The 12,706-nt window shown below is 38.5% G+C and overlaps 2 protein-coding genes across 2 annotated transcripts; one reads left to right on the plus strand and one right to left on the minus strand.

Annotated features, from left to right (window-relative positions):
• The first annotated feature begins 1,266 nt into the window (after positions 1 to 1,266).
• Positions 1,267 to 4,011, plus strand: LOC106451905 (polyadenylate-binding protein RBP47B). The gene is made up of 6 exons (XM_013893887.3): positions 1,267 to 1,853; positions 2,271 to 2,754; positions 2,832 to 2,914; positions 2,988 to 3,118; positions 3,217 to 3,310; positions 3,713 to 4,011. Exons 1-6 carry the CDS (start codon positions 1,470 to 1,472, stop codon positions 3,809 to 3,811), a joined length of 1,275 nt encoding a protein of 424 aa, XP_013749341.2. The 5' UTR covers positions 1,267 to 1,469; the 3' UTR covers positions 3,812 to 4,011.
• Positions 4,012 to 4,362: 351 nt separating this feature from the next.
• Positions 4,363 to 7,922, minus strand: LOC125604358 (CDPK-related kinase 2-like). The gene is made up of 10 exons (XM_048774766.1): positions 7,191 to 7,922; positions 6,448 to 6,578; positions 6,239 to 6,280; positions 6,051 to 6,159; positions 5,586 to 5,961; positions 5,395 to 5,507; positions 5,210 to 5,317; positions 5,079 to 5,141; positions 4,832 to 4,999; positions 4,363 to 4,764 (listed from the first exon to the last, which is right to left on the minus strand). The coding sequence occupies exons 1-10, from the start codon at positions 7,722 to 7,724 to the stop codon at positions 4,621 to 4,623; spliced, it is 1,788 nt and encodes a 595-aa protein (XP_048630723.1). The 5' UTR covers positions 7,725 to 7,922; the 3' UTR covers positions 4,363 to 4,620.
• Positions 7,923 to 12,706: the final 4,784 nt, after the last annotated feature.

Raw genomic sequence — 12,706 nt, forward strand, 5'->3', positions numbered from 1 at the left:
CACTTCTATCAGATCATGGAATGTCTAGACTTCCAATAAGTTTATTGCAGATTACAGGAAATCCAGGTTTCAAGTCCCGGAGAGAGCAGTTTATTAAACAATTATGCAGACTACAGAGGAAATGCTTGCAAGGGATCTTCAACATGGTGCAAGTACATCTGGTCAGGCGTGGATCTTCATAGGACGGCTCATGTGATGCAGTTAGGCGTAGGTCTTCATAAGGCAGGTAGTATTGTCAGTTGTCGAATCGTCTATGTAATATTTCCTATATCATAATTGTAAGATCATAATAAATCAGCGTTAAAAAAAAAAAGTCGTATACCGCCATTGGCAAAAGGACCAGCTACCATGCAGTTACAAGATCATTTGAGAAATCTTGAGATATATATAATGGGTAATTATCTCAAATAGCATTTTTCAAGTTTTTATCATAAGAATAGTCATTGAAAAAGAAAATGACCAAAATAACTCATTTTTATTTTGAAAATTTTAATATTTTTTTATTTTCTAAAATTTGAAACTCTATCTCCAAAATTCCACCTTAACTTTAAACTTTAAGTGTAGATTAGTTAGTTCTAGGATAAAAAATGTATTTTTACCTTTTAATAAAATTTATTTTGATTCAGCCGTATTTCGTCGTTCACATGGATCAATATCTTCCGGCTTGGTTTACAGAGTCTATATGAATCTGTAAATTGATGACAAAAAAAAATAAAATAAAATTTATTTTTATCATTTTTTTTATTGAAGGCTTTTACTTTTTTGTGAAGATAAATTAAAAATCTTAGAGAATTTCTCATATATAATCGCATACTGACTTTAGCAGAACCATGCAGTAATAAAATCATTCGAGTCGTTGAAATAAAAAAAAATATCACAGAATGTAGTAGACCGATATTTTATAAACATTGGGCCTTGTTTTATTTCTTTTAATAGGCCCAATACTTCATCGGCGACTTTTGGATTCCCTAATAGAAATCGAGTAAAAAAAAAACAAGTTTTTGAGATTGTGATGCTCCTTATGAAATAAACAAAAGTTTATTCGTGTAAAATTATTTTGCAGAAACTACCCAATCCTCGTGAGTATGATTAAACAAATCAGTTAATTTTACTACAAAACAATAAATGCAACTGGCATAAACGCGGTGGAATCAGAGCCGTCCATCTCCAATAAAAAAAACACAAACACGGCTTTGGGTAAAAAAATGGGCCCCACGTTTCGGCCACTTCCCAAAGACCCATAGATTCAGCCTTAAACCCACAAACTCTCTCTCTCTCTCTCTCTCCCTCTCCCTCTCCCCGCCTCCCTTCACGACCAAATCTCTCTCTCTCTCTCTCACTTTCCGCCACTACCACAGCTCTCTAGAGCCACTTCGGTCTCGGAGAGGGAAACAGAGTGAAAGATTAACATAAGCTTCTGAAAAAATCTAGCTCGGAGATATCAGATCGGATCCGGACTTTGTCTAAAGATGCAGACAACCAACGGCTCAGATTCAACGCCAGCCACGCCTCCGGTTCCCCAAACGACTCCTCCGCCGCCTCAGCAGTGGCAGCAGCATCAACAGTGGATGATGCAGTATCCAGGCGCGGCGGCGATGATGATGATGCAACATCAGCAGCAGCATATGATGATGTATCCTCACCAATACGTTCCTTACAATCACGGCGGTCATTATCACCACCACCCTCCTCACCTCCAATACGCACCGTATCATCAGCAACACCACAACCACCAAAAGCCACCACATGAGCGTGGTGGATCTGGAGAAGACGTCAAGACTCTATGGGTCGGTGACCTTCTTCATTGGATGGACGAGACTTATCTCCACACCTGCTTTTCTCACACCGGCGAGGTAATAAATGAATGGTTGTTACGTCTGAAAAGTGATTTAGTTTCCAGATCTTGGTCTTGTTCTTGATGTTTGGTTTTGATTCATTGTCTCTAGCTAAGGACTTTTTTTTTTGGCAAGTTTTTTTTTTTGAAACTGCTTTTATTGGATAAGATCCAATGATTATTTATTGAATTTTTCATAGAAGAAACAAATATGGTAATGGAAAAATATTATTTGACTTGAAAATGACATGACACCTTCAGACTTCGTTAGGCAAAAAGTATTGTACTACGTTGCCATGTTGAGATGAACTTTTCTTGCTTAGGAGAAAATAATAAACACATGTAAAAAGATTATCAATTTGATAATATTTTTTCAATTAATCATACTTACATATTTGTTCTAATGCAGTTCTGTTTTGTTTTTACTGGTGTTTAGGTTTCTTCTGTGAAAGTTATTCGTAACAAGCAGACTCTTCAGTCAGAAGGATACGGTTTTGTTGAGTTTCTTACACGTGCTGCAGCTGAAGAGGTACTCCAGAGCTTTAGTGGTTCTATAATGCCAAACTCTGAGCAAGCCTTCCGTCTAAACTGGGCGTCTTTTAGCACCGGTGAGAAGAGAGCAGTAGAGAATGGTCCTGAGCTGTCCATATTCGTTGGAGATTTGTCTCCGGACGTGACTGATAGTATGTTGCAAGAGCTGTTTGCTGAGAGATATCCCTCTGTTAAAAGCGCCAAGGTTGTGATTGACTCCAATACTGGCCGATCTAAAGGTTACGGTTTTGTTAGGTTCGGTGATGAAAGTGAGAGATCAAGGGCTTTGACTGAGATGAATGGAGCTTTGTGTTCCAACAGGCAGATGAGAGTTGGTGTTGCGACTCCTAAAAGAGCTGTTGCTAATCAGCAACAACATTCTTCACAAGGTGACTACACATATCTTATTAAGATAATAATGCTTCTTGTTAACATTCAACAAAGTTTTATGTTTTGGTTGGAGTAGCTGTGATAGTGGCTGGAGGACATGGAGCAAATGGTTTCACCGCTCATGGGTCACAGTCTGATGGTGATTCAAACAACTCAACAGTGAGTTATCAGAGCTTTTCCCTCGGCTAGCATCATTCAAGCTCTGTTTCATTTTCTCTTTTATCTACTGCAGATATTCGTTGGCGGACTTGACCCTGATCTTACAGAAGAAGACCTCAGACAACCTTTTACACAATTTGGCGAGGTTGTTTCAGTGAAGATCCCACTAGGCAAAGGATGTGGATTTGTCCAACTTTCTAACAGGTGCGGTCTTTTACCTAGAAGTGTGGGCTTGTCAGTCATAAGACTGAGCCAACCCAATGTTTAATCTCAAAGCTACTTGCTGCCTTTGGTTGTGACAGGAAGAGTGCTGATGATGCAATCCAGAGTTTGAACGGGACAGTCATCGGCAAGAACACTGTCAGGCTCTCTTGGGGAAGAACCCCGAACAAGCAGGTAAATGTTTTTTTTTCTATCTGTAGACTAACATCAATTATTTTGGGAGGGTCAAACTTTGTCAAGAGGGGTTTTTCTAATCCTGGTTGTGTCATTATATAATAAAACTTAAAGTTAGTGGTAGACAATAGGCAAATAGCTGGTGGTGGAATCTATCTTGCTCTTCCCTTCGTTTTCTCTTTTGATTCTACAAGTTGTAATATCTAACACCCAACTTGTCACTTCCCTTAACATGGTCAAAGTTTTGATTTTCTTGTTCCCCATATTCGTACGACTTAAAAATGATTTTTTAAAAAAAAACTTGTTCCCATTCCTGTCAAGTTCTTGTTTCATGTCACACATGTTCGATAAATATCGACTCTATCTATCTCTCTTAATGTGTTGTTGTCTACTTTGTGGCAGTGGAGAGGAGACAATGGAGGATACTCGCGAGGACAAGGTTACAACAACGGAGGCTACGCTAACCACCACGACTCCAACAACTACCCCGCCGAGACTTGAAGAGAATAAGAGACTCGAAGTGTTCATGGATCATAGTGGTTTAAGCCTTCTGTGATTCATAACACATCAATCAAATGCTAAAAACTTGTAGTCGAAAAAGAGAATTTTGTTAGATTTGATTTGGTTTTGATAGACTGAAACATGTTGGTTACTGGTGTCTTGTCTGAAGACTAACATAATGGTTTGTTCTCGTTAGATAATTTCGCCTTGCAAGTTAAAACCTTTAAATTCTCACAACAGCTCCACTATAAATACAGCTCATAGCTTAACCCTCGACAAAGGGACCTGTGGGGTCACGTGACCCCTTTAAATTTCGGAAGAGTGAGGCAGTTTTATTAGTATGGGCAGAGTTTGAGAAAAGCGTTGGCTGATGATTTGCATCAGAGGCTCTCTTCAAGGTGGAAAAAAAGACATGAACATGACAGTTCTTGGTCAAGAGCTGGACCTTCTTGTCATTGTTATCATCATGCAAGAAGAATGTGTTCTCAAGTGTCATTTGTAGATTCAATCCTCTTGAGAGAAAGATTTAACTTTTTAGCTTCAACTTGAAGGATTCAGAATCTCTCTTCCATTAATCTTTTAAAAACATCACTATGGATTGTTGTCTGATTACAACTTTCAAGGCGTGTCTGAATTTAACAGTAGTCTTCTTTTGTTGAAACTTTTGCATTTCTTTATAACACTATGAACTTGGGAATGAACGAGTCTCTTAATACAAATTCCAGTTTACAATTCCATAACAAGATCAGTAAAGTTCTTTGACATCTCCATTCCCTATGTATGCTTTTGGATCTGTCATAACGCCCCCATCACCGTGTTTTAGCTAAAGGCTGTCGAGTAGAGACACCGTGCAACAGTTTGACAAAACCCAAGAAGCTTAGCTTCCCATCAGTGTGTCTAATCCAGTCATGTAGGATGGTATGGACTGGAATCGATGATCCAACACCGAGTTCCTACAAAAACACGTATGTTCCATTTAGCACTTGGCAAGTGAATATAAAGGGACAATGAGAAACTTACGGAAGCGAGTTCTTCGATGACGATAACTCGGTTTCCATTCATCTCAAAGAGCTCATAAGCATGGCGAACGCTCTGCTCCCAACAATCAAGCGACTCATGCTGATGAACACTAATGGAAGCTGCACAAAACTCTTCAAAATCCATCCCTTTGTATTCAAGTCCATTTAACTGTGTCATTCACACCCAAACCTTTTGTTAACCAAACAGATTTAAGCAATAAGAGCCGTAAACAAAAGCAGGACAATACCAATGCAAGAAAGTCTGGTATCCTTGACCCCTTCATTGCTTCTGTCGCATTTGAAGCAAGTGCCTGTCCAACAGAAAATGAGAATCTAACTTTGAGCTGTATGTTAAGAGAGCAAGAGAGAAGGTACATACCGATCTGATGTTATCCAGAGTGATGAGGCCGTTTTTGTTAGGTGCTAAAAGCGCAAACTGTGCTTTCAGATAAAGAAGTTCATCTGTAATCAATGTCTTGGACAGAGCCTGGAGAGAGTACATGAGTTAGGACCAACACCAAAACTAGATAACACAAATGGAAAGATTGGAATAAAAAAATGTACCGTCAAAGCAGCTTTCCGCAAAGAAGAAGATTTCAAATATGCTTTCATCTGCCTGAAAATCAGAATATCAAATGGGATATTCATCTTCTTACATCCCGCGATCCATGGATGCACTGTGAAAAATGTATTCAAGTTGATCAGTATTCAAGATGAATCAAAGAAAGATTGTGGAGATGTTTAGAGTTACTGACTCAAAGCTTGAGAGGCTGTCATTCTCTTTCGTGGATCTTTGTACAGTAACCGCTTAACAAAATCTTTTGCTTCAAAGGACAGTGAAGGCCAAGGAGGTTCACTAAAACTCGGATCAGTTTTAAGAACTGCTCTGAAGATCCCTGATTCAGTTCTTGCCCAAAAGGGACGGCTTCCACACAGCAGAATGTAAGCTATCACTCCTATACTCCAAACATCGGCTTCCGTGGTGTAAGATCTGTGTAGAACTTCAGGGGCTACGTAATATGCACTGCCCACTATATCGTTCAGTCTTTCGTCTGGTCTGACAAAGTCTGATAAACCAAAATCTATCACTTTTAACTGAGAGTTGTCCTCCTTGGAAGTGTACAAGAAGTTCTGATACATCAATAGTATTTAGGATTAGGGGAAGTATCAAAGCAAAATCTTTTCTTTCGAGTTTAATAAGGACGATGATAGAGGTTCACCTCTGGTTTTAAATCTCGATGAACAACTCCTTGGAGATGACAGAAAGCTACAACGTTAAGGATCTGTGTAAGCACTGCTTTTGCATCATCTTCAGTGTATTTCCCTCCCCTAAAAGAGAATGTAGCATAGTCAGACCAAAACATAACAAGTTTCATGGCAAATGAATCTCTTTCTTTTAATAGCAGACCTTGCTAGTATTCTGTCAAGGAGTTCACCACCTCCACATAACCTGAAAGTTCCAAGAAAGTAACTGTTTATAAACGGCTGAATCTTTTTTGAGGTAAGGAAGTCAATAAAATATGAATCTGAAGATGTAGTAGATTATTTTCCTGTATATATAACTAAAATCTAGATGATTCAAACATTGTATGCAGCATGATAGTAATGTGTTCTTACTCCATAACGATGTAGACGTTAGCATTGTCCTCAAACGCATCGTAGAATTGTACTAGATTGTTATGTCCAGATAACGCCCGCAGGATCTTAACTTCTCTTCTTACATCCTCTATAGATATTGCAGTTGTCATCTGCCAAACCAAATACTAATGAGCAACAGTCTATTATGGATTAAGCTAACACTCTAACAAATTCAGAAGTCAGATAAGTTGATTGCATGATACAAAATTGCATTAAGGACAATAGATACTTCTTCATTTCCTTGATGACATAAGCACAAAAATGACTATGCTTCCAATGAATTATTGACCAAGTTATAACGTGTAGAACTTTTGCACCAGGAAAAAAGTCAGCAAAATTTACATCTACTACCATTGAAAATCTTCACCTTTGACAAACATATAAAACTTATCAAAAAACTTTACAACCTAATCCGAATTCAAAAAACATGTTTTTTTTCTTCTATTAATTTCTAAAGCATAACAGTCGCACTCCATTTAATTTTCCAACAAGAAAGACAGTAAGTTCATAGAGAAGAAAAGAACATATCAAGAGAGTCTATAAAGACACTAAGATCATAGGGTAACATCTAACTAAACCAAATCAGACAACAAACAAGAGACCAACACATCTGTAATAATGATCAAATCTCAGCTAACACCTCACCAAACATCAAACAGCATGCAAACTTAAAACCAATTGAAGAACCTTAGAACTTAAGTGTTAAGTTGTAAAGCTTTGACCTTAGATTTAGGGATGACTTTAACAGCAACCTCATGATCCTTGAGCTCTCCTTTCTTGAACTTAGCAGAGCAAGTATACCCAAAATGCCCTCTCCCAATCTCTTCCCCTAACTCCATCCTACTCTGAAACTCCTTTGAGAATCCGAATCTCTTGTCCAGCCCCACCTCCTCTCTCTCCTTCTCCTCCTCCGTCTGCTTCTTCTCCGCCGGCAAAGTAGCTTCCTTTTTCCCCTTCCTCCGCCGCAGAACATCCCGGATGTGTTTCGCCGGTGAAGGAGGGTGGAAAGCACGCGCGAGCTGACGGAGAGGAGTGCTGGTGACGCTCTTGCTCTCTCCTCCTCCTCCGTCGCGGCTCTTGTTACGGCGGTGCCTGGCGGGGCTTGGAGTGTAGAATGGGAGGAAAGGAGAGGACTTTACGGCGGTTGAGGTACGGACCGGTGATTTGCCGGGATGGGCAGGGGTAGAATCGTCATTTTGTGGGAACGCGTCTTTGGGTTTCACGGAGGAGGAGGGTTTGGAGGTACAACCTCCCATCGTCTTCTCCGGTTTACAGTCAACTTGAAAGAAAAAAAAGAAATTTAATTTTGAAAAATCAAAAAGACAGAAGAAGAAGAAGAAGAAGAATTGGGACAGTGAGCTTTATGAGAATCACAGCAAAGACATTGAATTGAAGGTCTGGTCTTTTAGAGAGAGGAAGTGAGCTGTAGAGGAGAGAGAGGCCACATGGCATAATCTGCGGGTGTGTTGATCTGATGAAGGTAGTAGATGTGGATTGGTGGAGATTTAGTTGCTTTTTGCCACGTGTTTTTGTTTTTGAAAATTTTATTAAAATTGTTTTGTTTTCTTGTTTTACTTTCGGTTTAATTTATCACTAATTATTTGTCTTTTTTCTTGTCTTTTATTTTGTGGGGGCCTTATAGTTTTTTGTCTTTTGTATTTTGATACTTTATTTAGAGGAATATCAAACCAATAAAAAGTTTCACATAAATTGGTGAATTGTGTAGATCTTAGTGTTTATGGAAAATAATCTTACAGAAATGATAAGAAATAAAAACCGTTTCTCAATCTAATAATAAATACTAATCATTCTCTTTCCAGAAAATAAAATAAAAACTGCTTAAAAATATTTATAAGTTTTCAACATATTGTTTATCAATTTAAAATCACTAAATTTATGGAATTATTATTGATACAATTTATTTAAAGTTAATCATACAAAATGATGCATGTATTCAAATTTTATTTATTTTCTTAATATATGTGGAAACTGAGATTCAGAAAAGAATGTAGTGAAAGATTGAAAAAAAAACATTACTAGAAAAATAGAGGGAGTGCAAATCTAGATGATCCAAAGAGATTATGTAAATATAATTTATATATTTTTATATATAGCATTTTTCAACTTTGTGTTATATATTTGACAATATATATAGTTGTTGGATCGTATCTTTTAAGAAATAGACCCAAAAACGGAATTCGAAACTCGCAAACAACAATAACATCCCAAGCTAAGTTACCAAGCTACATGCGTTTAATTTGCTTATGGGTTAAGGGCTATCCACTACAAGAAAACACAAGTTTTACGAGGACAGTTTTCCTCGTTACTTCGTCGTAAAAGCAGTGTTACGACGAATTAGCGAGGAAACCCGTTTCGTCGTTATACGTTTGTCGTAACGCATATATCCTCGCTAATTCGTCGTAAGTTAGCGAGGAAATAATTTCGTCGTAAAAGCGAAGGAGGATATTTCGTCGTAAAGACCACGTAAAGATTCCACGTAAGGACGTCGCTAAGTTTCCTCGTAAAGACCACGTAAAGATTCCTCGTAAGGACGTCGCTAAGTTTCCTCGTAATTACCACGAAAAACTTTCCTCGTAAAACCCACGTAAATAAATACTCGTAAAATTAACGTAAATACCTTGACAGCTTTCCACGTAAAGAAAACGTAAAAACCTTGATAGATTTCCACGTTATTTCCTTGTAAATGTTTCCTCGTAAAAACCACGTTAAGCTTCCACGTAAAGAAGCCGCAAAATTAGCTACGAATTTACTTCGTTTCATTATTTTATAGAAATATAAAAAATTATAATTATAAATATAATTTAAATTATTTAAATTATTAATAAAATTAAAATTCTAAAAAAATCAAAACCAAAATATTTTATATATAAATAAGTTTTGAATTCATAATACAAGAACCGAAATTAAAAAGAACTTGGGTGGTCGTTAATTAATCGCCTCGTAGAATTCATCACTCCTCGCCTGAACATCCGCCTCGGCATGTGAGTCGTCGGTCGGTGACTGGCCTGGGATAGGATTTTGTTGTCGCATGGTCCTCAACAAAGTCGCCCATTCCGGATTTGTGGCCGCTACAACGTCCAAGAAGCCCTCGAGTCCACCCATACGAGATCGCAGCTGAGTAGAATCTCTACGCAGCTGAGTAGACTCTCTACGCAGCTCTTCGGACTCCCTACGCAGCTGAGAGACTTCATCATCCCGTCGCTGAACATAAGACGATGTCGCTCTCGGAACATCGTTGACGGAACCAATCCCCAACGTCCGTCCCTTTTTTTTAGGGACAACCTTAAAAACAAAAAATAAATTTTGTTAGTAAAAATTTAAAGTTAAATTAAATGAATATTTAAAAAAATTAAAATTTTAGAAAATTTACCTCCTCGTAAAGCTTATCCACTTCAGGTGTGGATAAGGTGACGGGTAATCCATCGGTGGACTGTTGGGTCAGCTGGGTCTGGCGTTCTTCAACCCGAGCAGCCAAATCGTTGTAGATTTGCTCGGACTTGCCATCTATAAATCGGCCCGCCTTGTTCTTGTGGGTCCTCTCGTAAAGTTGCATAAGAGACGGGAATTCTCCCGTCTCTTTGGCCTAAAAAAACATTTAAGAAAGTTGTTAATTAGAATATATATAAAAATATACTAAAAATTTAATATAATTAAATTTTTAATTACCATTTCCAAACGGACACCAGCGTGGGGTTTTTGGCCCGTAGTGTGAAGCATCGGCCCGTTCCCGTGCTCATCGACTGTGTTACGGGAGTTAGAGCAAGACTGGGCGATTCTAATGGAATCAGGAAGACGCCAATATCGGATGAGGCCATCCCAGACATCCGTGGTGAGCTCAGCGGGTTTGCCACGCTCATACCCCTTCACGATCCAGTCACCCTTCCAGTTGGAGACCGTGTCCAACAAGCGAACTTTCGCCTTCGCTTCAAACTTCTTCCTCACCCTCTCAGTGATCCCCAAGGCCCAATTATATTTTTGCTGTTGGAAAAAATAATTTATAATTAGTTTTTCAGAAAAAAATATATATATAAATAATAAAAAAATTTAAAGATATATATTTAATTAATAGAACTTACAGCGTAAATTTTGAACCACGTCTTTCTGACGTAGTGGGGCGTCATTTTCCAGTTCGGATGTGCCATGGAGAAGTAACCTTTTATCGTGTCGGTTACGTCCGATGCAAGACATCCGTCAATCCCCCACCTGAAAAATACAAATTTAAAATATAAATTATTTTTTAAAGTTATAAAAGAATTTAAAAAGAATAAAAAAATAATGAAACATACCATAAAGTTCCGTCCGGTCGGTCGGGGTCGATGACTGGTAAACCTTCTCTGCCTGGCAGACGGAGAATGTCCTCTACGGTGTACTGCGAGTAAGGAGCACTCGGAGGCACCATCAAATCGGGATGAATCTCGGCCGCGGGCATCGGAGGTGCCGGCATCGTAGGAGGCACAGGAGGAGGAGGCATCTGGGGAGGCACGTGAAGAACCGATGGTGCACTAGAAGAAGGAGATCCAATGACTCTCTGAGTGTACTGAGTCTCGGGGACAGTCTCCTGACCCGAAGAACCGGGAGCTGAAGAAGACGACGGGTCTAAACGACTACCCGGCTCACCGAACATCTCTCTGTAATGGGCAGTAAGTCTACCTTTTCGAACCTGAGAAAAAAATTTAATTTTTTAAATTTTCGTAAACATATACTTCCCAACATTATCCACCTAATCAACACTAAATAACATAAGATCCGTAAACCTATCTAAATTCCCTATACTAACCACCTAATCTATCCTAAACTAATCAAACTAGAGAGGAATTAGAGAGACTTACCATTGCTACGAATTAGGGAGGAAGTGGAGAGGAAGTGGAGAGGAAAGACGGAGCGAGCTCGCTCGGGATATATATAAGATTACTTGTCCTCGTAATTTCCTCGTAAACTTACGAGGAATTACAGAGGCCCGCGTTTTCAGTTACGACGAAATAGCGACGAAATACAAAGGCCCGCGTTTTCGTTAACGACGTTTTTACGACGAAAAGGGTTACGTGGAATTAACGAGTTAACCAGTTACGAGGAATTAGCGAGCCTTTATTTTCTATAAATACCCACAACTTTCCTTCTCAAACCACACACACAAGTCTCACACACACAAGTCACACTCCTCACCAAAATACTTTTCAAATTAGAAATATTTGAAAAAAAAAAGAATATATTAGAATTTATGTGGGTGAGACTTAAGTCTCGCCACATATAATTCTAGTATCTTTCTTTTTTTCTTTTTTTCTAGTTTTTATACTATGAGGAAGTAGCAAGTCCCGCTTTTCACCAATTTAGAAAATTTGGAAAAAAAAAGAAGAGAAGAAGATATTTGGAACTCATGTGGTCGAGACTTACGTAAGTCTCGCCAAATGTGATTCAAGCATCTTTCTTCTCTTCTTTTTTTTAGTATTTTTAATATTTTCGTCGTAATATCGTCGTTAGTTTACGACTCTTTTACGACGATTTTGGCTTACGTGGAATTAGCGTGCCCCGCTTTTTTAATTTCGTCGTAAAGTCCTCGTGGCCTTACGAGGTGTTTACGACGAAATCATCCTACGTGGAATTAAAGAGTGCCTCCTTCGTCATTTACTTTACGTGGTATTTACGTCAATTTACCTTACGAGGTCTTTACGACGATTCTGTCCTACGTGGAATAAACGAGTGCCTCCTTCGTCATTTACTTTACGTGGTATTTACGTCAATTTACCTTACGAGGTCTTTACGACGATTCTGTCCTACGTGGAATAAACGAGGATTACGTCGTACATTCGACGTCAGATTACGAGGAATTAACGAGCAGTACGTTTAAATCCCTAAAATCCGAAACCCCAAACCCCAAAACCCCATATTCCTTATCTTCTACTTCATATATTCCAAACCCCATCTTTATTTTCATTCCAAACCACAATTCCCACATTTACTTATTTATAAAACAAACTCCCACAATTTCTTATTCATAAAACAAACTCCCACATTACCTTATTCATAAAACAAACTCTCACATTACCTTATTCATAAAACAAACTACACAAAATCAAATACATCAATCGGATACATCGACATTCTCGTCATCACTAGAAATATCATCATTTTCATTAAACTCGTCTTCTACAGCTTCGTCTGTGGCATCATCGGTAAGATCTTCGTATTCGTGATTATGCGGATCAATGAGAAGGATGTC

The sequence above is a fragment of the Brassica napus genome, unplaced genomic scaffold (assembly GCF_020379485.1).
Source record: "Brassica napus cultivar Da-Ae unplaced genomic scaffold, Da-Ae ScsIHWf_528;HRSCAF=793, whole genome shotgun sequence".
In the NCBI taxonomy this organism is placed as follows: Eukaryota; Viridiplantae; Streptophyta; class Magnoliopsida; order Brassicales; family Brassicaceae; genus Brassica; species Brassica napus.